The sequence below is a fragment of the Gymnoscopelus braueri genome (assembly GCF_963280865.1).
Source record: "Gymnoscopelus braueri genome assembly, chromosome: 4".
NCBI lineage: Eukaryota > Metazoa > Chordata > Actinopteri > Myctophiformes > Myctophidae > Gymnoscopelus > Gymnoscopelus braueri.
The window spans coordinates 14,426,380-14,453,642 of NC_137605.1; the positions used below are offsets into that span (position 1 = coordinate 14,426,380).

At 41.6% G+C, this 27,263-nt stretch overlaps 1 protein-coding gene across 8 annotated transcripts in view; it reads left to right on the forward strand.

Annotated features, from left to right (window-relative positions):
• LOC308084155 (focal adhesion kinase 1-like) overlaps positions 1 to 27,263 on the forward strand; it is a 146,803-nt gene that overhangs the window by 81,306 nt on the left and 38,234 nt on the right. For all 8 annotated transcript variants that reach the window (XR_013933049.1, XM_080426684.1, XM_080426685.1 and 5 more), the window contains 4 exons: positions 508 to 608; positions 1,294 to 1,383; positions 1,709 to 1,913; positions 17,692 to 17,803. Coding sequence is in view for 7 of the 8 variants with exons in the window: in XM_080426684.1 (XP_080282810.1) it covers positions 508 to 608; positions 1,294 to 1,383; positions 1,709 to 1,913; positions 17,692 to 17,803 (508 nt within the window). In the remaining variant the exon portion in view is untranslated. The remainder of the gene's footprint in view (positions 1 to 507; positions 609 to 1,293; positions 1,384 to 1,708; positions 1,914 to 17,691; positions 17,804 to 27,263) is intronic.

A 27,263-nucleotide genomic window follows, 5' to 3' on the forward strand; every position in this document is an offset into this window, starting at 1 on the left:
TGATACTTTTGTGTAAACAAAAAAGTAGAAAAAACATGTGGTGTGCGTTTGTGTTTTCAAATATGGAGTCATAACATAAGTCATAGATACGTCATAGATTACTGACGTTACAGGCAGGTTATGGGCACCTATAATCCGATTAGAGTGTAATCCTAAGTGTAGCATTGTGTAGCATTTGCCGCAAGCTGTCTGGCTAGTTTGGACCTTTTGCCACTGGATGCTTTATTAAAAAGAACACTGACATCGTAAACAAGCCAACCTAGAGGTTTGCATTGTTGAGCCTTGTGACAGCACACTCTGGTGGGCAAATTATAGTTAAACTAATGACCATACTGCAGCTCAAAACAAACTTTCACTCATATCAAGTATTCTAAGTATATATTGAGTTTTATTTTGTTTTGACCTATCTGTATCCTGGTACTGAGTGAGGTAACAGATGGATTTCATCAAGGGGATGATCAACGGTGTCTAATCCTCTATGAACTGTGGTTCATCTCTGTCCTCCAGGGATATAGCAGCGCGGAACGTCTTAGTGTCCACTCTAGACTGTGTGAAGCTGGGGGACTTTGGTCTGTCGCGATACATGGAAGACAGCTCTTACTACAAGGGTAGGTAACACACCTGAACCACTCACACACTCACTCTCATTCACACACTCAGTCTCACACACACACGCATAACACACGCATGTACTGTAATTAAGGCATGACACTATTTAATTACATTTATCACAGCACATTATTGAACTCAAAACTTTTTCATGTCAAGCACCCCCAAATTGACACTTATTATTAGCCTGCGGACCTCCATTTGAAAAAATATGCCAGGGACCCCCATAAGAGAATATTTTTTACTGCTCTAGCAGTGATTCTCAACCATTTTAAGTTCAAGGACCCCCAGTTTGACATGCATTAGGCTACAGACCCCCATTTAATGGCATTTCTATCTCCGGGACCCCAATTAATATTGTAAAATCAAAGTTAATTTAACTCGGAGAGTGTACAAATGGAATCAAATGTGGTTCCATTTGTACACTCTCTGAGTTACAGACCCATAAGGGTCCATTTGGTTCCTAACTATCTATCATTTAAATGGGGACCCCTCTGGAACTCCCTCAAGGACCCCTGGGGGTACCGGACCCCACTTTGAGAACCACTGTGTTAGCGCATAGAATCAGGTCAATTAGCTGTGAAATGGTTGCATCTCCATTAACACTAATGCATTCTTCATACACTATGTAATTGGTATAAGATTAAAACATCCATGTGTACTCTCTGCTTCCTCCTTTCCTAGCCTCTAAAGGTAAACTGCCCATTAAATGGATGGCTCCGGAGTCCATCAACTTCAGGCGGTTCACATCGGCCAGTGATGTCTGGATGTTTGGTGAGTTGAACTGTGTCATCCCTACTCACACATTCCTCATATTTGACCACTGAGTCCTATACACTGTATACTTCTCCGTACGATGAATAGAGAAAAGTAGCCAATCGACAAGCTCACAACATCGCACCGTGACGTGTTCCTATTTTAGCTATCTTTCAAAATAATTGGCTATTTTTCCCTCTCTTTCCTCTCTTCTCTTGCCACATTCCTTCATTTATAGTCCTTCCCTTCTCTTCCCTTCTGTTTGTCCTCCTCCCTCCATCTCGTGTGGGTTTTCTTGCAGTGTTTTCCATCCTGACATCGCTCTTTTGTTTCTCTGTGCCAGGTGTGTGCATGTGGGAGGTCAACATGTACGGCGTCAAGCCCTTCCAGGGCGTGAAGAACAACGACGTGATTGGCAGGATAGAGAACGGTGAGCGATTGGCCATGCCGCCGCAGTGCCCGCCCACTCTGTACAGCTTGATGACAAAGTGTTGGTCGTATGACCCCAGCAAGAGGCCGCGCTTCACAGAGCTCAAAACTCAACTCAGGTAAGTCTCTCTGTGTGTGTGTGGGTGTGGGTTTGGGTGTACCTTCTTCCTCCGCACTAAGAGGAAAACTGCAGCCGAAGGTTTAACCCATTCAATCCGGGAACGCATCTGTGTCACTTAACTCACTGAGTGCCAGAATTATTTCTGGCTATTTCTGGCCAGTGCGATTTTTTTTTTTCAAAGTAAAAAAAAAGTGCTTAGGAAGCGAGATACAGCCTTTTTTCAGTTATAAGTTAAACAAGGAGTGGATGGAGCTGCAAATCTTCAGATAATGATATCTTGGGTTCTGAAAATTTGATTAAGATGTCTTTGGCTATTCAAAAATAGCAGATCTACAAGCTCATAGCGCAGCACAGAGTGCCGCGCTATGAGCTTGTAGATCTGCTTTTTTTTATCTAGAAAATATGTGCAATCTTTGAAATATATATATATATATATATATATATATATATATATATATATATATATATATATATATATATACACATGTTTTAAAGCGAACATTTTTAACTCCGATCTGTGCTTCTGGGGGATCCCTGGAACAACATATTTTGAAATGGGGGTCCGCGGCCAAATACATATCATTTTGGGGGTCCTTGACAACATACTGTTAGGATTTAGAAAACATCTTTAGATATGTATTTTGGCCGCAGACCCCCATCTCAAAATATTTAGTTCCAGGGACCCCCAGAAGCAAAGATTTGAGTTACAAATGTTAGCTTTAAAAATACATATTCAAAGATCCGCACAAATTGTCACTATGCTGATATATATATATATATATATAAGCTATGAGCTTGTATATCTGCTATTTTTGAATAGCTAAAGACATCTAAAATGACACGGATGCGTTCCTGAATTGAATGGGTTACATGGAATGCACTTTGCATGCAACCTATTTTCCAGTTGGGTTCTTATTGCAACCTGCCTGTGTGTGATGTCAGTGTGACGTGGTCTGATATGGGGTCTGTGGTAGTAGCATGGATAAGTGAATTGATTACACTTTCACCTTCCCAACAGCAGGTGTCACTCTCTGTCTAACAGTCACCTATGAATAGGCTCTATCCACAGCAGCCATATTATGAAGACATTAACAGGTTGTCAATGATACTAATGAAGGCTCTGTTCCATTCTGGTCAAACAGAGCCATGGTGCTGATATTGTGCATGTTGGCTCACTGGAAACACTCTGTTAAACCAGTGGGTCTACAGTTGGGGTCCAGGGACCCTCATGGGCTTCCAAATGGCCCCTTACAGGTGTGTATCTCTGAGAGTGTACAAATGGAACCAAATGGACCCGTAAGGGTCCATTTGGTTCCATTTGTACACTCTCAGAGTTATGGGGGTCGTGGAAACCACTGTGCTAGACTAAATGGAACAGAGCCTTCATTAGTATCATTGGTAACACCCGTGAAGGAAGTGAAAATATGGCTGCTGTGCATAGAGCCTATTGATTACACTTTCACCTTCCCAACAGCAGGTGTCACTCTCTGTCTAGCAGTCACCTATGAATTAATTAATTCGTTCATGGAGAGGCCCAGTAGCTGTTCGCTCAGTGTGAATGAACTGACGTCATACTGCAGTGACTCTCAACCTGCGGGCTGGGGCCCACTGGTGGGCCATGAGGATATTGCAAGTGGGCCCCCAACTAATAGTTAAAAAAAAAAAAAAAACGTATGTTGCTATACTATCAATGATTCTCAAACCTTTTCATGTCAAGGACCACCCCAAAGTTATATGTATTTGTCCGTGGACCCCCATCTCCAAATATGTTGTTCCAGGGACCCCCAGAATTCAAAGATTTGAGTCAAAAATTTTCAAAAATATACAGTATATATTCAAAGTTTTTCAAAAATAGTAGGTCTGCAATTTTTTAATAGCCAAAGTTGAAAATGTGAGCAAATCTTTAAATCAATATATTAAAAACAAAAACAAAAATTGCACACATTTTCACGATTTAAAAAAAAATAGCAGATCTATGAGCTTGTAGATCTGCCATTTTTGAATAGCCAAAGAAATCTAAAATGACAGAGATGCGTCCCCGGATTGAATGGGTTAAGGCGCTATAACTAGGCTAAGTTTGAACTTAGTGTGAGGTGGTGCAACTGACTCCTGAACAGGCAGCTACGTTGGCAAAACAGATGCACATGCAGGGAAACAGACATTCAAATGTACAAGCAGAAACGGGTCAGAATAACAACGCCGTGTTACTTGTAATGAGATGAATGTGTTGATAATGTTCATCATGTCTTGGCGGCAGAGGCTTTTATGGGCATGTTATAATAGGCAAACATTAGGCAAAAATGAACAGACATATAAGGTGAATTTGAGCTGGTGGCTTAGCTATTTCTGGTGAAGAGCTTTGATGTAGATGGGGGGAAAAAAGGCGGAGAGACCCCTGGGGGACCCCTGTCAATGTAAATAAGGTTTAAGTGGTTTATAAGCTGTTGGACATATATAGCTTTTTATTTTATCACCTTACATGTACAGTTTTTGGAAGCGTTGTTCTACATTGATGTGTAATAAAAGGAATAACAAATACATAACAAATAATACTTTAGCAAGGTTTATTCAGGCCTAGGGAGCTTTTACAAATCATGCATGTTTTGTAGCTGCTAATTCCAACGTGTGCTAATAAGTTCAACAGTTTTATAGGACTGGTCAGCAAACCCAGCCCTACACTATTCACCTACATATTCATGGTGTCCTGTGTCCAACATCTGTTTCTCTCATTGACCATTCTACACAGGCTATATGCAATTCTATCTACTAACTACTGACTAGAGACTAGAGAGCCTTTAACCCAACAGTTTTATGAAACACTTATGTTTCTATATCAGTGGTTCTCAAACCACCAGTCAAGTCAAGGACCCCCAAAATGATATGTATTTAGCCGCCGACCCCCATCTCAAAATGTGTTGTTCCAGGGACCCCCCAGAAGCAAAGATTTGAGTCAAAAATATTTGCTTTAAAAACATATATATATTCAAAGATTTGCACAAATATTCACGATTTTTGAAAAATAGCAGATATACAAGCTCATAGCGCTATGAGATTGTAGATAGATATGCTATTTTTGAATAGCCAAAGTATAAAATAATGGTTTAAGTGAGAACCAAGCGAGTTTAAGTGAGTCGTGAGATTTTTTCTTTCTTTCGTCCACGCATCATTGTTGGCATGGTAACAAGAGAGGCGGTGACGACTTGAGAGCCGTCATGGCCGAGCCCTGGTTCTTAGACAAAACACTCACCTCTGGTTTCCTTCCACCTTCCAGTAACATTAAGAATGACTGTTGCTGTTGAAGACACTGCGTCAACCTGGTTCGGACATGTTGAGATCTGATAACATACAGTAAAAGACGCTATGTTGTGGGTTGTGCTGTTTTTTTCCCATCAGCCATGCACTCAGTTTCAGGACAGGGTGAATAATAAGGTCAGGGACTCGGGAGTGATGCAATACTGGAAGGTTAATCCCTGTGCCGCGCTATGAGCTTGTAGATCTGCTATTTCTTGAAAAATCGTGAAAATTTGTGCAAATACATGTAATTTTGGGGGTCCTTGACATGAAAAAGTGTGAGAACCACTGATATTACAGCAAGATACGGTTTTCAGAAAACTATTAGGATTTTGAAGACATTTGTAGATGCGTTCCCAGATTGAATGGGTTAATACAATATAACTAGTACATTCTGCAGTGGTTGGAGAAGGTGGTCTCTCTGCTCTTCCATTGAACTCTGTATGCTCCCAATCAATCATTGTCAAGAGAATCAGGAAGTTCTTTTTGTCACTGCTCATAGAGGTACCAGTAGTGTGAAATGCATGTTTGTGAGGTTCACAAAAATATGGTGCCACAACAACAATAAAATAAATTAAAAAACTAACTAATAATTTGAAGCCTCAGCAGGAGCAAGATCAGCGTAGCACAGTAAAGGAATTTAGGATTTATTTTTTGCAAATAATGCATAACCATTTAGTACAGAAACCTGCACACGTGCACACGGTAAAATTCTGTCAATTTAACTATAACCAAATGGAGATACATTAACACTCGGCCCTCAGCAGTGCCACCTGTATTAGACATAGGGAGTGGCAGAGCTCTTCCAGTCAGTGATACCTCATCAGCACATGAACAGACGTGTGGTCGGTGGAAGACAAGTCATTTTCAATGGAAGTCACCGACGTGAAGCTACAAAGTGACGCCCGTCACTTGTCACTGCGTGGTGTGCGTGACCCACTACCACAAAGCAAACTTGGGCTGGTCTCCACCTTTTTCAGCACTCCAACCATCTAGTAATGTGTCAATTAATCATATTTATTTGTTTCACCATTAACACTTCCCTTCTCTCTCCCCATATTTCCTGTTCTGTTCCGTAAATGGAAGAAAATCTCTTTCTTGCTGTTAAAGTTCACCCCCAAAATTACTTTTTTTCTATTGATTAGTCACCCCTTGGATATTCTTTTGTTTTTGTCGCATTCCACAATAATTTGATGACCGGCAGCGGTTTTCCGGTAGGAGACCCAAAGAGTCTCCTTTGTGTCTCCTACCGGAACCGCTGCCTACTGGTCCGCTAGTCATAAAATTATTGGTTTACGAATGCGACAAAAACAAAAAAAAATCCATGAATTCAAGTCTCCATGGGGTGACTAATCGATAGAAAAAAAGTAATTTTTTGGGTGAACTATCCCTTTAACCCTGTGCTATTAACCCTACCATTTACTATGAATGCTGTGTGGCTTGAGCAACACTTCAATGCAGAGTTATTATTTTGAAATATGCATTAGTTTTATTTTGTATTTAGTTTTTCAGATTGGTGTTTGATTTCAGTTTAATTAGTTTTACGAGTGCATAAGTGCTTTTAGTTTTAGGAATTGACTAGTTTTACTTCAGTTTTTATTTAGTTTGAGTCTGTTTCAGTTGTTCAGGTATTATGACTGGGGAAAGTCTTGATTTATAGAAGCTGAAAAGGGTAGGATGAAAGAATGCATGACATCAGATGATATGGTGGAAAAACTATAAAAAGATGATTTTATGTGCAATTCTGTTTCATTTTAGTTAGTTTTTCATTGTTCATTTCAGTTTTTATTTAGATTTCTTTCTTCTTTTTACTTTAGTTTTTATTTTAGTTTTGGTTAATGAAATTATTTTCCCCTTTTAGTTGTAGGTTGAGTCTTAGGTTTAGTTCTTTCTTTTGTGTTAATTCTTGTTTTCATTTCCTGAACGACTTTGTACCTAAAAAGGGAAAAGAAAACCAAGCAGCTGTAGAATATATAGAGAAAAATGCAGAAACATTTTTAAGTTGCTATAACTAGTACTTATACTAATGCTTAACAGTACTGGCAGCACTGCAAGAATCCACCATTTGATTTGATATACACACACGCGCACAGGGGAAAATTCGAGTGCATATTTAACTCCTGTGGTTTTATGACTCTGCTTAAAACCAGCATGACTCACACCTTTCCTACTGTATAACCTCCTCTCCTCTATTCCTTCTCCTCTCCTCTCTTCCTTCTCCTCTCCTCTCTTCCTTCTCTTCTCCTTTCTTCCTTCTCTCCTCTTCTCCTCTCTTCTCCTATGGTTGTAATTCACCTACAAATCTTTAACCCATTCAATCCGGGAACGCATCGGTGTCATTTTAGATTTCTTTGGCTAATAACAAATGGCAGATATACAAGCTCTGCTATGAGCTTGTAGATCTGCTTTTTTTTTTTAGAAAAAAAGAAACGTGAACATTTGTGCAAATCTTTGAATATATATATTTTTAAAGCCAACATTTGTAAAACATTTTGTTCCAGGGACCTCCCCAGAAGCAAAGATTTGAGTTACAAATGTTCGCTTTAAAAATATATATATTCAAAGATGTGCACAATAATGTTCAAGATTTTTCAAAAATAGCATATCTACAAGCTCATAGCGCGGCACAGAGTGCCACGCTATGAGCTTGTAGATCTGCTATTTTTGAATAGCCCAAAGAAATCAAAAAAATGACACAGCTGCGCCGCCGGTCTTATAATGGGTTGATAGGAGGCAGTCTCTTGATAATGTCAAATACAACATCTGCTCTCATCACCTCTGCATTTCATCTAAATGAGGTATTTCTGGAAGTTGTTTCTTGTTAAACGGATAGTTCACCCCCAAAATGACTTTTTTTCCTATCGATTAGTCACCTATGGAGACTATGAATTGATAGATATTTTTTTTGTCTTTGTCTCATTCCTAAGCCAATAATTTGATAGCGGTTCCGGGTAGGAGACACAAAGAGTCTCCTTTGTGTCTCCTACCGGAACCGCTGCCCACCGGTCATAAAACTATTGGCTCAGGAATGCGACAAAAATAAAAAAAAAATATCCATGAATTCAAGTCTACATGGGGTGACTAATCGATAGAGGGGTGAACTATCTCTTTAACATCTCAAGTGGTCGTTGAGGTAATGAGTTGAGCATTTGTGTACAACCTTGCTTTAGTTTTAAAAAAAATGACACATTCCTACTGTACTGCACGTACTGTAGTCCCATAGTCGCAGAACCATCGTCATCAGTATGTCCCGTGTCCTGGAGACAGAGTCAATATTGACCTTGTTCACTATGCAGGCTTAGCTATTAATAGGAGAAGCTCTGTCCATATAAGGGCATATGAGTGGGTTTACATTTCGTCCTGGGCTTGATTTTGATATCATAATATTATCAATTATAGGGTTGGTTTGCCAAATATGCAACGCTCAGCTACTGCTCTACTTTCCTTACAGTGGGGAGGGGGTGCATGCGTGTGTGTGTGTGTGTGTGTGTGTGTACTTGTATTACTACAGTATACTTGCCATATGTACCCACAAGTATAGTAGAATTTGAGAAATAGACCAGGGGTCTTCAACGTTTTCAGCCCAAGGACCCCCTAGCTGAGACAGAGATGTAGCAGGGACCCCCTCTATATTGTGTAGGCCTACAATTGTGTTTCAGATTAAACTCGTTTTTCTTTTACTGCTCTTTTTTTCCCTCTACACCTATACACCTCTTTGCCAAAAAATAGCCGATCTACAAGCTCACAACGCCTCGCAGCGCGACGTATGTTTCTATATCAGTGGTTTTCAAACTTTTTCATGTCAAGGACTCCCAAAATGATATGTATTTTGGCCGCAGACCCCCATCTCAAAATATTTAGTTCCAGGGACCCCCCAGAAGCAAATATTTGAGTTACAAATGTTCGCTTTAAAAATATATATATTCAAAGATTTGCAAACATTTTATCGATTTTTCAAAAAATAGCTTGTAGATCTGCTATTTTTGAATAGCCCAAAGTGTAAAATAATGCTTTTTTTTTTAGCTCAAATCAAAAAATGACACAGATGCGTTCCAGTTCTTAAAGGGTTAAGGTTAGGGCTATAAATGTCCTCACAAGTATAGTAATGCAAATATTTGTGTGTGTGTGTGTGACCGTGCATAATGTGCTTGCATGGGCTGCAGGAGGTTCAGCCTACAGTCTTTCCAGAGAGAAAGAAAGAGTAAGAAATAGAACATAAAGAGAGAAAGGAGGGCAGTACAGTGAGATCATATCATCTGTGCTGTGAGTCTGGTCCTCTCTGCTCTCTTCTCATGGGCTGGGGCTGGTCGAGCCAGCAGGTCAACTCCATCTTTGCTTTGTTGTCTTTGTTGGAACTACAACTCTGTCCGGATTCCGTGTAGTTTAGCTTTTGTTTGTTTTATTTAGACCAAAAGCAGGGACTCGTGGGCTTTTTGAGGTATAGTTTTGAGGCATAGTTGTTGTTGTTGTTGTTCTGCTGCTGATGGTCTGACCTCATCTGAAGGTAAAGTAGATTATTCGTTTTTTTTGTTGTGTGTTTATCTCTTTCTATGTGAGCAGCCTGCCAGGTTGCATTAATTGTAAAATTAGTTTGAATTGGTCGATGAAGTGATTGTGTGATATAGGCCTGTCCCCGACTAAGGATTTGTTTAGTCGAATCTAATTGGCGACTAATTGCCAATAGTCGACTGGCAGTCGACAAAAAAAAAAAAAAAAAAACTTTTTCTTTTTTTTTTTTTAGGGCCAAAATACATTTTATTTCAAAGGGCCAAGTCTACACAGTTTGTTTTGTGTCTCCAGCAGCGTTTCTAGTGTCTCTATCTCTCTCTGGAAGAGGTTGCACATGAACTCTGCAGCCGCACTGAGGCGCTCCAACACAAACAATACCAATACAAAGACGAGGAATAAGAAGAATAAAGTGGAAGTTACGTGTGGTTGCAGGTGTAGACTTGGCCTAAAAACAATTAAAAACATTTTTGGCCATTAACACCTTTACCGCCGGGCCCGTAGTTCTACGGGCCGTTAAATCCAACGGTTAAGCGCCGAGCCCGTAGTCCTACGGGCTGCGGTCTTTTCGCGCATGCGCGGTCCGGGTGCACTTTCGGAATTTTTTTGATCCACTTCCGTTTCCGGTTTGATGACAGGAAATAGAATTATTTGGGATCCGGTTTCGACGATCACGCCCGCTCCCATTCTACAGACGAAACTGAAACTCAATTCTCTTCCTGTAGTTTTTTCTCCTCGCATTTCACTGTTTAACGTAATCCGCTCTAACTCAAACATGGATGCCCCGTTTGACACGTGGTTTTCACTGGGAGATACAGGGAGATCTCGCGGATGTAAACAGACCGTTCACGGCTCAATCTTAAGGATTTTAACAAGATCTATGGCGACATGAAAAAAACAAAAAAACAACAAAAACACCTTGGCACTGGTGAGTACATTATGAGATTAACCTCTGGCGGTGGATGTGTTAAAAAAAATAAAATAAAAAATCGACTAGATTCGACTAAGAGACACGCAGTCGACTCGGACCCCCCGCGACTAACCAGTCGACTAGTCGACTTAGTCGAGGTCAGGCCTAGTGTGATATCACATCACACATGGACATTTCAGAACAAGTGAGAGAATTGACTGTATATTTCTCAAGTGATCGATGCACATTTTAGTTTTTCCTTCATTTGGTGTTGAGGTTAACATGAAACCAGTGAAGCTGGCATCGCCAGTGTTTACTGTGGTTTGACAAATAATCTGAATCCTTTTTGAGCTGAGAGGGAGACAGTGTAGGAGAGACAGACAGTAGGAGAGCTGAGAGGGAGACAGTGTAGGAGAGACAGACAGTAGGAAAGCTGAGATGGAGACAGTGTAGGAGAGACAGACAGTAGGAGAGCTGAGAGGGAGACAGTGTAGGAGAGACAGACAGACAGTAGGAGAGCTGAGAGGGAGACAGTGTAGGAGAGACAGACAGTAGGAGAGCTGAGAGGGAGGCAGTGTAGGAGAGACAGACAGTAGGAAAGCTGAGAGGGAGACAGTGTAGGAGAGACAGACATTAGGAAAGCTGAGCGACAGACAGTGTAGGAGAGACAGACAGGCGGAAAGCTGAGAGGGAGACAGTGTAGGAGAGACAGACAGTAGGAGAGCTGAGAGGGAGACAGTGTAGGAGAGACAGACAGTAGGAAAGCTGAGATGGAGACAGTGTAGGAGAGACAGACAGTAGGAGAGCTGAGAGGGAGACAGTGTAGGAGAGACAGACAGACAGTAGGAGAGCTGAGAGGGAGACAGTGTAGGAGAGACAGACAGTAGGAGAGCTGAGAGGGAGGCAGTGTAGGAGAGACAGACAGTAGGAAAGCTGAGAGGGAGACAGTGTAGGAGAGACAGACAGTAGGAAAGCTGAGAGGGAGACAGTGTAGGAGAGACAGGCGGTAGGAAAGCTGAGCGACAGACAGTGTAGGAGAGACAGACAGGCGGAAAGCTGAGAGGGAGACAGTGTAGGAGAGACAGACAGTAGGAAAGCTGAGCGACAGACAGTGTAGGAGAGACAGACAGGCGGAAAGCTGAGAGGGAGACAGTGTAGGAGAGACAGACAGTAGGAAAGCTGAGAGACAGAAAGCGTAGGAGAGACCGACAGTAGGAAAGCTGAGAGACAGACAGCGTAGGAGAGACAGACAGTAGGAAAGCTGAGACAGACAGCGTAGGAGAGACAGACAGTAGGAAAGCTGAGAGACAGACAGCGTAGGAGAGACAGACAGTAGGAAAGCTGAGACAGACAGCGTAGGAGAGACAGACAGTAGGAAAGCTGAGACAGACAGCGTAGGAGAGACAGACAGTAGGAAAGCTGAGACAGACAGCGTAGGAGAGACAGACAGTAGGAAAGCTGAGACAGACAGCGTAGGAGAGACAGACAGTAGGAAAGCTGAGAGACAGACAGCGTAGGAGAGACAGACAGTAGGAAAGCTGAGAGGGAGACAGTAGGAGAGACAGACAAGAGGAAAGCTGAGAGGAAGACAGTACAAAAGCTGAGAGGGAGACAGTGTAGGAGAGACAGACAGTAGGAAAAACTGACAGGGAGACGGTGTAGGAGAGACACTTGGCAGAAGTCTGCGTTGGGATCTTATCCTAGACGTACATGTACTGTATTACATCCAGAGACGAGGATCTTATCAACTCATCCATCCACATCCATTCACATTAGTCATTTAACATGAACCACTTCATTATTCTGGTAAATACACAACCTGACAGGTATTTTAAAGGCGTGGTTGGCATTTATTGGCACAAAAGTGAGAAACAGGAGGAAGGGGAAATATCCTCTTCCTCAATCCTTACAGTCAACGTGCCATTGAGCAATGCTTTTAATGGCATCTTGCTCCCAGTGTTGCTACCCAAGTCCAGCAAGCGCGTGTTAATGGCAGTTACCTCAACGTCCCCCTGTATAAACATACATATATACACTGAGCACGCCTTGTTATTCCAGGTGCGTGTGCGTGCGCACGCGTATGTGTGTATATGTGTGTGTGTGTGTGTGTGTGTGTGTGTGTGTGTGTACCAGCCAGTAGTGTTGATGTAGGTAGCAGGGTTGCCAGATCTGCTTATTATAATTTCCCCGCAACATTTTATTTGAAAATAGACGATCTACAAGCTCACAACGCGTCGCGAGCTTGTAGATCTGCTATTTTCAAATAGCTGATGTATATGTTAAAGTGTGGCCCATTGTTGCTTCTTTTGGGCTGGTTTTCCTAGACCTGGTTGCTTGTTTCTCTCACAGAATCTGGCAACACTGGTAGGTAGGTAGGTGGTTGGTTGGTTGGTTGGTTGCCATTACATAATGTTTTATGCATGATGTAATTTACTGTCAAGATAGTGTGGGCGGGTTATCACTGTTCCCAGTGTTCTGGTTCTCATTAGTGGTTTAAATTCAGCTGTTTGGGAACCGGAAGGTTTCCGTTTCAATCCCCAGCTTCCCCTGGCTTAGTGTCCAAGTGTCCTTGAGCAAGACATTGAACCCCCAACCACTCCCCCTGTTCAGCAGTTGTTGCCCACTGCTCTCAGTGGTGGAAAAAGTACTCGGTTGTTTTACTTAAGTAAAGGTATCAATACGGCAATGTAGAAGTACTCTGTTACAAATAAAAGTCCAGAATTCAAAATTTACTTGAGTAAAAGTACAAAAGTGTTGGTATCAAAATGTACTAAAGTACCAAAATTAAAAGTACTAAAATGTTTGAAAGTAGCAGGTCTACAAGCTCACAACGACGCTTGTAGATCTGCTATTTTCAAATAGCATAGGAATAAAATAGGGCTAAAGTGATTGATGTATGTTTGGTAATTTAATAATTTATATCTGCAAAGTAACTGGTAACTAAAGTTTTCAAATAATTGTGGTGGAGTAAAAGTACAATATTTGCCTCTGAGATGTAGTGGAGTAGAAGTAAAAGTATAGACAATTGGAAACACTCCAGTAAAGTAAAAGGACCTCAAACTTAGTACAGTACTTGTACTTAGTTACTTTACGCCACTGCTTTTAATAGTTAAGAAAGACGGGTTAAATGCAGAGGACAGATTCCAAGTACGTATGTGCAAATCTCCTGGGTCAATACCTCAACAACAACTAAAGAGGACACAATTGTTGTATTATTGTTATTGTTATGAATTAGGATTTGATGCCCAGGCGTCTCTAGGGAGGATAATCCAGTCATGAAGGACTGGATCAAACCGCATTAATCCAGCATTGAAATCAGTTGGTTTCCTCATTCTTTGGTTTGTAGGGATCTACCGTATATGGTGAAATAGAGTGAGGGTAGAGGTAAGTACCATTATGACAGATACCTCTCTACCAAATTCACTCTTTGTCTGCAGAAATGGCTTCGACAGATATGCCTCCATCTGGTGTGGTCAGTTATCTTAAAAGGTGCTTCCCAGCAGAACCGGGAACGCATCTGTGTAAGCACTTTAACCATTTTATACTTTGGCTATTTTTGAAAAATCATGGACAATTTTGCAAATCTTTGAATATATATATATTTTTAATGCCAACATTTTTCACTCAAATATTTGCTTCTGGGGTCCCTAGAACAACATATTGAGAACCACTGATATAGAAACAAAGGTTTTTCAGGAAACTGTTAGGATTTAAAAGACACTTTTGGAATTGGCGTGTGTGTGCGTGCGTGTGTGTGTGTGTCTGTGTATGTTGGTGTGGTGGAATAGAGCTTATAGGAGACAGACAAGGACAGGTGAATGGACACACACACAGCAGGACAGAAGGGTAACAGTGGTTCCAGAAATAGCTCTGCCCCCTGGTGAGAGAGAGAGAGAGAGAGAGAGGAGAGTGACAGACAGACAGACAGACAGACAGACAGACAGACAGACAGACCATAAACAGTGGAGGAGAGTGGGAATGTTGGGTGTAGTGTGTAGAATGTAGCTTCCTTTCAGTTAACTGAACCCTGGAAGGCTCATGCCTCCACTCTTCCATGATTCTGGCTTGGTATTGTCTCCAGAGAAGAGGTCAGTATGGGACATTTATTTGAACTGGTAATAACATAATGTGTTCTGTTTGACTGGATAAGACCCAAAACGTTGGCTGAGTTACAGTATCTGAAACTTTGCTAAGGGATTCAGTTTTGTCGCTGGGAACATAAGATGAAACCCCAGCTTATTGGCTGCAAGGACAGGGTTTTTGTAGTCTCCAGGTATAGTGAATACACAGTCGGATGTGTTGGTATGACAATATGGTGCTATAATTTGTCTTTTGTTTGATGTTTTTGTTGTATTTTTATGTGGAATTTTAAATGGAATGAGGATACGATTGCTGCTGTATTACATCACATCGTGACGCATTGTGAGCTTGTACATCTGTAATACACTTATTACAGATGTGCATAGTTACATCAACATACACTACAGTATTGATGGCATTTTAAAATGTGCTTATTTATTTTTTACGCATGGAATGGCTATAGTGTTATTATGAGTTGAAAAATACAGTATACATTTCAGTCCAAATGAGATGTTTAGGACCAATTTTCTATGATTTGGCATGTATAAATAATTTCATTTACAAAGTTGTGTATTGCTAGAAAATTATTTATTCGAAATGGACTAGGAATTGAAGTGTGCTTTTCTCATATGGCACTTGTTGTGAAGTCTAGACTGTGTGTGTGTGTGTGTGTGTGTGTGTGTGTGTGTGTGTGTGTGTGTGTGTGTGTGTGTGTGTGTGTGTGTGTGTGTGTGTGTGTGTGTGTGTGTGTGTGTGTGTGTGTGTGTGTGTGTGTGTGTGTGTGTGTTCGTTCTCCATTGTCTTGGATAAGGGAGATCCTCTTGTGTGTCCACATTGCTGGCTTGTAGTAAAACAGGTACTCCTGGAGGTCCTGGTGACTCTGTCAGTTAACCCATTAAGACCGTGAAAGCATCTGTCATTTTAGATTTTAGCTAAAAAACAGCATTATTTTATACTTTGGATATATACAAGCTCATAGCGCGAGCTTGTAGATCGGCTATTTTTGACAAATTGTGACAATTTGTGCAAATCTTTGAATATATATATATTCTTTTAAAGTGAGCATTTTCAACTCAAATCTTTGCTTCTGGGGGTCCCTGGAACAAAATATTTTGAGATGGGGGTCTGCAGCCAAATACATATAATTTTGGGGGTCCTTGACATGAAAAAGTTTGAGCACCACTGATATATCAACATAGTTTTTTTAGAACTCTCTCTCTCTCTCTCTCTCTCTCTGTCAGCTTAATGTCAGCATTGTCTCCCTTGCGTTGCTCACTATTGGATGTTGGTTTTCTAGGAATAGAAGCTTATTCTGTGCTTTGCACTTGTTCTACGTATATATCTCTGGATGGGTGTCAGTCAGCTATGTATTCTATGTAATTCAAAATTTTCTTTTTTTTTGCATGTTCGAATCATGTTTACTTTACATTAATTCAGACCCTTTACCAAATTCTTTATTTTTCTAGCCAATTTAACATTGAGGTTCCCACAATGTTTAGGTGCCCATTCTTTGTTTCATTATAATGTTGTCTTTGCTGTCCATTCACAGATGAGGTGTGTGTCGTGTTGTTTGTTGCAGTATAGAGCCGAAGTCAAGTGTGTGATTGTGCGTTGTGTGTGTTGCAATCCATTCGTAGTAAGCCTGTCACAAGTATTACTAATCGCAATTATCATGATGATCTTTTGCATGTTGAAACATGCATTTTCAAACCTTGTGGAAAACGCGTCGCGATAGATAGCTTGTAGATTGTAGATTTATTTGTTTAACTCATTGAGTGCCATTGACGTGTTTTACCGCAATGGCGCAACGTGCCAATGACGCGTTTGACGTGTTTTTGAAGAAAAAAAAATCTAAGAAAAAAAAACGTTCAGAACCCAAGATATGATTTGAAGATTTGCTGCTCCATTCACTTCTTGTTTAACTTATTACTGAAAAAGGCTGTATCTCGGCTCCTGAGCACTTTTTTTTTTACCATGTATTTTTCAATGTTATGTTATTTTCAAAAGGCAGACAATTAATGTCAACAAGGTCCAATGACCTCGTTCACATTTGTGAAACCACACAGTGCAACCCTCAGTGATTAGCACCCATCAGGGGATCGATTATACTGGAGATAAATATTCTGTGACTACTATTCTGTGAAAAAGGTATAAGAAAATTAAAGGATTGCTGGCATAGTTCGCAATTATTTTCTAATTTCATTGGCACTGAATGAGTTAACACAGAGTATACACAGAGTATACAATCACTAAATATGCCAAATTTTGTCCGTAGTACATTTTTTATTCAGATTATTGGTACCAGCCATTGTCAGTTATTTCTTTATATACGCTATTTAAGTTATTTGTCATAACAACCCTGTGCCAATTTGTGGACAACAGAAATGTATTTTTTATGTTCTGATCAAGGGGCCAGCCTGAGATTTTTACATTGACGCCAATACGGAAGAGACAGTTCATATGAATGGTCTGTAGTTTCGCTGTTTTACCCCTGCTGGTGAGAATTTATCTCAATGAAAGCGGATGGGTTTTTGACAAACTTTAGACTAGATTTTCTTACCTTAATAAAAATTGTCATAAATACTATATGCTTCCAGTCGCTAGTTTAAAGTCTCCTTTCAATCATCATGATATGCGTTTTGGTAAACTACAGTATGGTCCCATTTATTTTAAAATTGACGATAAAGTAGGTTATGCTCCAGGAGGGGCGGGATGCATTCAATAGCATTCATTTCCGGTTACAAAGGATATGACGCGATATTGAAAGATGGCGGATTGCACACAGCTGAACAATCGGCTTCATTTTCGGTCTGTAGAAACCAATGGCGTGACGCTGTCCATTATTTTTACAGTCTATGGTTCCGATGCTCAATGTCAATAACACAATTAAACCGTTAATCGCAATTATTTAAATGATAATGAATCATTACGTAAAATGTCTTGATGGTGACACCCTAATTCATAGATGAGGTGTTGTGTTGTGTTGCAGTACTATCCTAGAGGAGGAGAAGGCGCAGCAGCTGGAGAGGAGCAGGATGGAGATGAGGAGACAGGTGACGGTGTCCTGGGACTCTGGAGGCTCCGACGAAGCACCACCCAAAGTAAGACACACTGACGAAGCACCACCCCAAAGTAAGACACACTGACGAAGCACAACCCCAAAGTAAGACACACTGACGAAGCACCACCCCAAAGTAAGACACACTGACGAAGCACCACCCAAAGTAAGACACACTGACGAAGCACCACCCAAAGTAAGACACACTGACGAAGCACCACCCCAAAGTAAGACACACTGACGAAGCACCACCCAAAGTAAGACACACTGACGAAGCACCACCCCAAAGTAGGACACTCTGACGAAGCACCACCCAAAGTAAGACACACTGACGAAGCACCACCCCAAAGTAGGACACTCTGACGAAGCACCACCCCAAAGTAAGACACAATGAAGACTCCTTTAGAAGGACGTACCACAAAAGTCACGTAAAAAAATAACGATCTACAAAAATAACGATCTACAAGCTCACCTTGTGAGCTTGTTGATCGGCTATATTTTGGCAAAGAGATCTGGTGCAGAGTCAACTCAGGTCCCGCTTACTAAGTCTAGGGGGTTTAAGTGGTTCGACATGAGTGTCGACATGAGTTGTGATGTCAACACTTTTAACCACTCATCCTAAAAACAGTATACTATTGACCGGAGTCCCCCAGGGAATTTTGTAGAGCCCCTCCTTTTTCCCCGCTACACCAAATCTGTGAGCCGGAAATAGACAAATCTACAAGCTCATAACATAATATGGACACAAGTAATACGCGCGAACGCTGGAAGCGAACGCAGCTCGAACATATTGTGTATTTACGGACTTGTAATCCGTGTTATTTCACCGTGATGGGGAGAGAACATTGTGTGTGTGTGTGTGTGTGTGTGTGTGTGTGTGTGTGTGTGTTTTGCAGGCTGTTGTGCATTTTAATCAGAGCATTGTCTAAATTCCTGCACTCTGGTGCCCTCTGGGGGCCAGAGTGCACAAGTGCATGCACACAGAGCCACAGACACACACGCACACACAACCCGAGCACGGTTACATAGTAAGCTCCACTTGGTCGGAGGCGCGGCGAACTAGGGTTCATGCAGTTACAGAGTTGAAAATGTGTCACTTTTGTCATATGGCACGGTTGTGAAGTCTAGACTGTGTGTGTGTGTGTGTGTGTGTGTGTGTGTGTGTGTGTGTGTGTGTTGGTGTGTGAATGAACAAGCGACAGGTGCAGCCAAGATGCCAGTCAAGAGGTCATCCTCATTAGCAGTTAGCACCTGTCTGTCTGTCAGTCTTGACCTACAGTCTTGTGTGTGTATGTGACTTCCTTTTACATCTGTATTAGTTTGTTCATAATGTTTATACATTTTGGGCTATTGCAAACAAAATAAGACAAGCTGTATTTCTTTTTGGTCAAGTTACGATTTTGGGCTAACGGGGGCCAGGGTTTGATAATTATTCTTAGAAAGCTTTATTATAAATTATTAAAAAAACAAGAACCATCCAAAAAAGAACTGTCAAATTACACGCCTACTTTTGATGAATTAAAGGGGAAATCCACCCATTTTCAATATTTAACTATGTCATTAATATAGCATAAAGGAGTTGTGTGGAAATAAGAAAAAATTAAAAAAAAAATTAACATTGCAAAAAAATTTAACATTGCAAAAAAATTAACATTGCAAATTACACTGTGATGACTCATCATGGTGTAATTTGCAATGTTAATTTTTTTGCAATGTTAAATTTTTTTGCAATGTTATTTTTTTTTTTAATTTTTTCTTATTTCCACACAACTCCTTTATGCTATATTAATGACATAGTTAAATATTGAAAATGGGTGGATTTCCCCTTTAAGTACTATAATTTATAGCGTTTGACATTTTGTTTTATTTATTTCATGGCTGTTGGGGCCTCAGTTTGGGCCTCGGTTCCTGACACCCACTACTGTGGATTGGAACTGCTTGTTGCAGATAATTGAAGCTGATTATGGCCTTCAGAATACAGCAGGGGATTTACGCCTGCTTGTATCTAGACATACACTAAGTTAAGTTGTATGTACAGTTACTTACTGTATGAATTAAGAACAGCTCTGTACATGCCTGTAGCTGATGTAGGGGAAATCCCACACCATAGACAGAGAATGGCAGGCATTTGATGCCAGAATAAGACTTTAAACCCGATTTCACAGAGCCCATGACACCAGTGATCTGATACATTGTACATATTGTTTGTTTAATAATACAGTGGTTTTGTTTTTAGTGTCTTAATGAATTGACTGCTCAGATTGTCTTCCATGTGTGCACAGGGCTTGATGATTCCGCTTAAAAAGAATGTCTAAATTGCACAAGAATCAACACAGGAGTCAAGTCTGGAGAGTTGACTTTTGGAACATTCAAGCGTGCGTTGTTGCATGCATGTCCACGAGTTACTGTTGAATGGGTCAGAGTGCAGGAAACCTAACGGTACACAATTACAATCAATTACAATAATATAGACGTTTAGTAGACGCTCTTATCCAGAGTGACAAAGTGCAAGGTCAATGTAAGAGACACAAACCCTCGTCGAGAAACACCATAAACAATCAGAAATTCAGAATTCACTTCAGTCAGTGACTGACAACCCAATATAAACAACATGAACCCTAGCGTTCCTAATGTAGCGCCCTTATTTTGGGGCGTGTCATATAATGGCGATCTACAAGCTCATGTGGTTAATATTGGGGTTGTAACTGACTAAAGTTTGGCGACCAGGGTTCACACACAATGGCAATTGAAATAAGCAGCAGTACAGTTGATGTCGCAAATACAATACTGTAGTGTACATGCATACAATGCAACGAAAGACACAGTACAATACAGCGCAGTGTAGTGCAGTGTCTTTGATGACATCACCGAGCGCCACATGTCCATCAGATGCTTTGGGAAAGTTGAATAATGGAACCGTAGTGTATTTCTGTCCAGCGTCTCACAGTTTCCATTAAACTCCCAACTGAACAAACTCCTGAAACCTACAATTAACTAGATGGATGTGTCGGATAATTTGCTCCGACACAAAGAGTTCACCCTTCACCCAACCCCCCTCTCAAATTGCCTTCTGCATTTGCCCACCCACCCTGCCCCACCCTCTTGCACCTCCTCCTCCCTCTCATCCCTTTCCTCTTTCACCCCTCCTCCTCCTCCTCCTCCTCCAGCCCAGCCCCTCACAGCTTGTTGCCCCAGCTGCTTTGAGTGAGTGTGGTATATATACACCCCTATGGCTCTCTTACCCCAACATCTGTCGACTGCCTCTGTGGCTAACAGCCACCGCTGTATATCTGTCAAGGCCAAGGTGCTGATGCTTTTGCAAATGGAGCCGTTTTCCTGACTGACTCACTCCACGGTGGGACTTAAGCCTAGACTAGACAGAGTTATTATTATTATTAGTAGTAGTAGTTTTGAAATATTCTTTCGTTTTATTTTTTGTTTCGTCTTTCAGTGCATAAGTAGCATGTAGGATACGAATGCATGACGTCACATCACATAACTACAACCAAGATGAATTTACATGCAGTTAGTTTTGCATTGTTCTTTTTTGTTTTTATAACTTTCATTTTTAATATTTGTTTTGAGTTTACTTGAGTTTAGCTCCAGGGAGTGAAAACCAAATGAGATTTAAAGGTTTTCTCTGCCGCTCTCAATGAAGAAATGTGCTTGATTTAATATATATGATTCATTGCATTATAATGTTTTTTTGCGGTTAGCATCTCTCCAAGGCTGTCTCTCTGCGTTGTTCCTTTTCCTCACTCTGACCTGTCTGCATGCTGTTAGCCCTCCTGTCTGCTGCTCTGCTTCTCCTTTCACTCCCTGTCTCTTCCTCCCCCACCTGTCTGTCTGTCTGTCTGTCTGTCTGTCTGTCTGTCTGTCTGTCTGTCTGTCTGTCTGTGTGCAGCCCAGCCGTCATCCCACCTTGCAGCCAAGCTTCAGTCTGAACTGCCTGTCCGCTCCGGGGCTTCATCATCATCACCACCAACACCTTCATCCTCAGCATCATCACCACTCAAACCAACGCTTTGCCTCCCAGCTCTCCCTCTGCCTCGGACAGCCTCCTCCTACTAGAACTCCCTCCTCTTCCTCTGACTCCCACCCCACTCCTCCTCTTCCCAGCCCCGTCCCTCCTCCTCCTCCTCCTCCTCCTCCTCACCCGCCCGCTTACCGCAGTCTCACTCGCTACGATCGCCAGGCGTCCCATGATCTGCATTGGGACCCCCGCGCCGCCTTCCGCCCTGACCCCAATACCGACTCCCACCTCTCCACCCACTACTCCTACCCTCGCCCTCTGCCCCAGAGCTCCCAGACCCGGTATACCTCCTCCCTTCCCCGCCAGCTCAGCCTGTACTGTAACAATAACCCTCCTCCTCCGCAGCCCGTCTCGGAGCCGAAGCTCCCTCCCCAGAAACACACACATTTCCAGGCCCAGACGAAGCCTGCTTTTCCCTCCCCGCCCGTCTCCAATTCCAGCCTCCTCGGCTGCGGCTGCCCTCAACCACACACCACCGCATGTCAGCCGCCTCGCTCTCAACCCGCCGCGCTCTCTCTCTCCCAGCCCTGGCACCCCGCGGTGCAGCCGTGTTGCGGGGAGGAGACCCCAGGGTTCTGCGCCGGGGCGCCCTCCCTTTCCCAGAGCGACAGAGCGACCCTCTTTCTCCCTCATCACGCCTACTCCTCCCTCCTCACGACCTCTCGTCCGGCCGACCCGACATCCAGACCCCCTCCGACCGCCAAGACAAGCCCCCCGCTCCACCTTTACTGCCCCTCTACCCACCCAGACAAACCCGCCTTTTTTCCTCACAGTTCCTATAAGGCAGGTGATTTTAAGAGTTGTGTTTACTACCTAACCGAAACAGTGCATCAAGAAACAAATACCACCCTGAGACGTCTGGAATTTATAGGAGGCATAGCGATTTGGATTGTTTTGTTGAATATCGTCACTGTCGGGCAGAAACCTTGCATCTCCATAGTTCATGTTTAATTATTTTTAAAAAAATCATAAATTGATGCCCTATTTTAGACTTTGTAGTATGACAATCTTGCGCAAAAGTAGCGTTGCAATCCGACACGTTTGTAGCTTGTAGATTTGCTTGGACGCCAGGTTGAAAGTGCTTATAAATATTAACAGGAGCTTGTGACTAAATATCAAGCCAGACAACTCTTCCCCAATCTTTGAATGCTGCAGAGTCTGTAATTATTATTACGCACCCTAAAAGTCCAGCACAGGAAGCTGTCATCTGTTAACTCATTGAGTGCCATTAACGTGTTTCACGTGTTTTAGCACTATGGTGCAACGTGCCATTAACGTGTTTCACGTGTTTTTGAAAAAAATTGAAAAAAACTAAAAAAAATTAAAAAATATAAATAAAACCTTCCTGAACCCAAGATATCATTATCTGAAGATTTGCAGCTCCATCCACTCCTTGCTTAACTTATAACTGAAAAAAGGCTGTATCTCGCTTCCTAAGCACTTTTGTTTTACTAAATTTTAAATTTTAATAAAAATTGTAATGGCCAGAAATAGATATTAATAATTATGGCACTCAATGAGTTAAGAGTTTGGGTTGTAATTTTCCGTTCATAAAAATATATTTTTAAATATATTTTAGAGTTTCCATTTCTGCTAAGCAGCAAGCTAGATAGGCTTCGACTAATTTGATGTACAGCGTAATTATTTATAAACGGATGTGGGCTGGGGACGGGACATCCACTTTCTGTGGCTTTTCACAGTGTTTCCGATGTATAAACTGTTAGGCAGCAGCATTTGAGAATCGTGTGAGCCAACAGCCTGTCTGAAGAGACTATAGTGACTAAATAATAACTACATTCCCCAGAATAGTTCCTCATTGACTATTGGAACACAGATTCTTTTTTTCCGATTTTTCCTGAAAAGCAATGGTTTTGGACATGCAAGGTTACCGCCCGGCAGCAATGATCTGCACTGTCTGACTGAAATGGACGTAACATCCAAGCATTATAACCAGTAAGAAATATTTTTTGAGTTTTTTTTTTTTGCTTGGCAAAACTTCCTGGAGGTAAATGTTGAATTGCTTGATGCTTTAACCCATTTAGACCGGGAAAGAATCTGTCATTTTTTTTTATTTCTTTGGGAAAAATTGCATATATATAGATCTGCTATTTTTTTTAATAGCCCAAAGAAATCTAAAAATGACAGAGATGCGTCCCCCGGATTGAATGGGTTAAAAAGTTCCAGACCCCTCAGTATGGTATGGTAATTTAGGCGTGAACTCAACCCAATCTAACAAACATTAGTAAAGCTTTTTTTTTCTTTTACAAACTATTTACATTGGCATGAACCAACACTACTGACTGTAAATGTTACTTAGAGAGTGTGACTGCTGGGTTTTTGCACCCTAGCATGTTAGCACAATTAGCAAGCTCAAATGACCTCACCGTTCATAATTGCAGGTGTGACCGTGTGTGTGCGTAGGACATGCCATTTAGATGTCCTCACAGTGTGTGTGGGCCATAGCGTTGACGTGTCCTCAGCTTGTTTCTACCTATTTTCAGTCTGTCGCAGATTCCTGCACTAAATCCCAATTCCTCTGCGCTTAAATAGTCTGACCTGGCTAGCTCCCATGGCATTTCTAAGTATAATTATAGTATTACTGATGTTCAAGACATGACGTCGATGCGCTTGTTTATGCTAGGCCCAATCCCAAAAGCAGAACTAATGTTGCTGTGAATTCAACAGCATTAACCTTTTTTCCCCCACTGCATCGCTGCAGTGCAAATAATGAAGGGACTTGGGCAGGCTAGATAGCATTAGCTTTGACACTGTTGGAATGCATTATGATCAAGCATGTTGATGCATCCTGCGCTGCATTCTGTCACCTCGAATGACTGCTGGACGGTGTAGAAGAAATACACGGAGGAGAGTATCAGAGAGGCTTAGGGGTTACTATCTATAGAGCTGACTCTAGCATTCACATCCATCCAGGGATGATGCTTTAGGCCATTGGTTATCAAAGTGGGGTCCGGGGACCCCCAGGGGTACTTGAGGGGGTTCAAGGGGGTCCCCAGCTAAATGATGGATAGGAACTAAATGGACCCTTATGGGTCTGTAACTCTGAGAGTGTACAAATGGATTTTTTTCCTCAGAGTTAACTTAGTTAAATTAACATTGATTTTACAATATGAATTGGGGTCCCAGAGATATAAATGCCATTAAATGGGGGTCCGTAGCCTAATGCATGTCCAACTGGGGTAAAATGGTTGAGAATCACTGCTAGAGAGCCGTAAAAATCTTCTCTTATGGGGGTCCCTGGCTTATCTTTTCAAATGGGGGTTCGCGGGCTAATAAGTGTCAATTTGGGGGTCCTTGACATGAAAAAGTTTGAGAACCACTGCTTTAGGCTGTGTTCACACTGGCAGCCCAAACCCTGATAGGAATCAGATTGTTCTTTCAAGTAAAAACAAAAAAAAAGAAATAATGGAAACCGGTTTTTGTGAATCAGATTTGAACCACATTCAGATGGTTTGAAATTAGATTAATTCTAAAGATGAGTCTAGTTCTGGACACTCGGGACACTGAAGTTTCCAAGCTCATAACGTGTCACATCATGATGCGTTGTGAGCTTGTAGATCAGCTCTTTTTGGCTAGCGACACCATCGTATAACTTGAGTGTTATTTAAACATTACTCATGCGTATGTCGTTATGTCGTAAGCAGTACCACTGCAGATAGATCGACGATGTCTGAATACACAAATGTGATCTGATCACTTGCAAGTAACAGTGTGTGGACAGTCAGTCCTCCTAAAGATCAGATTTTGAGAAATAAATCTGATTTTTGTCTGCAGTCGGAAACAAAGCCAGCATTAATGCTGCTCTGCATGCCCGCTGTCACCTTGACCCGGCTGGTATGTGCTGGACGGTAAACACGCTGGTTTTAGCAGGTGACTCTACATAGAAGGTTCATTCTGCAACAGCTGTAATTTCACCCTTCACCTCCCCCTACCCTAAGTCAACTCCACCTCCAGAATTTTAATATGCATGGTTGGGAAAGTGTTAACGTTACCAAGCAAGTGCCTGAAAGGGTTTTTAAGCTTGAGTTTCTGGCGCGGTGTGCGAGTCATAGTCTGCCAACATGGCCAAGGGAAATCAAAACTATGACGTACACCATAATGTGTTGATAGCAAATTAAGCAGCAGTTACAGTAGGGACTTTTTTCCCCCCCCCTACTCTGTGTTAGTGTGCTAGGGCTGCAAATATTGATGATCTTCTTAGCGATTATTCTATCGATTACTTTTTTCATTTAATGGAATAATGGAGATGCATGTTTGACTATTCATTATCGACTAAATCAATCAGTGTGATTAACAGCTTAAAGGAGTAGTTCACCCAAAAAATTACTTATTTTCAATCAATTACACACCCCATGAAGCCCGGCGGAGGCTCGATTGACCTGCTTTTGAGTCTCCTACCGAAGACTTCGCCGGTCATAAAATTATTGGCTTACGAATGCGACAGCAACTAGAAAAAATCCAATGAATTCGAGGCTTCATGGGGTGTGTAATTGATAGAAAATAATAATAATGGGTGTACTACTCCTTTAAGCCTTATTTTGATCTGCACCGTAAAGATGGCAAAATGTCAAACTTCATTTATGTAGCATATATACCATACCATGGGAAATCAAATGGAGATGCATAAACAGTACTTATGTACTATATAAATAAATAAAAAGATGTATACAAAACCTTTGCTAAAGTTGAGTATAGATAAATAGAGGAATACATCTCACAGGTTAAATTCTCTGTCAGAGAGAATCTATTCCTGTTAAAGAAAGTGTCCCCTGGACAAGACCTTTAACACCTGCCTTGCTCCAGGGTCATGGGTCCAGGCTGACCATGCACTGTGACCCGTGTGTGTGTGTGTGTGTGTGTGTGTGTGTGTGTGTGTGTGTGTGTGTGTGTGTGTGTGTGTGTGTGTGTGTGTGTGTGTGTGTGTGTGTGTGTGTGTGTGTGTGTGTGTGTGTGTGTGTGTGTGTGTGTGTGTGTGTGTGTGAGAGTGTGTGAGAGAGGGGGCTACATTGTGTTACAAATGTTTAACCCATTAAGACCTGAGGTCGGTTCTAAAAATGTCTTCTAAACAGTTTTCTGAAAAAGGTATGTTGCTAATGCTATATCAGTGGTTCTCGAACCATTTCATGTCAAGGACCCCCAAATTTGGCCACCAACCCCCATCTCAAAATATGTTGTTCCAGGGACCCCCCAGAAGCAAAGATTTGAGTTAAAATGTTCGCTTTAAAAATATATATACATTCAAAGATTTGCACAAATGTTCACGATTTTTCAAAAATAGCAGATCTACAAGCTCATGGCACGGCACAAAGTGACGCGCTATGACCTTGTATATCTGCATATTTTTTTATAGCAAAAGTGTTAAAAAAGAATTGGTTACAATCTACAATGACACTGATGCTTTCCCGGCTTTAATGGGTTAATTCCGTTCAAGACTTGATTGTTTTGGGCCTTC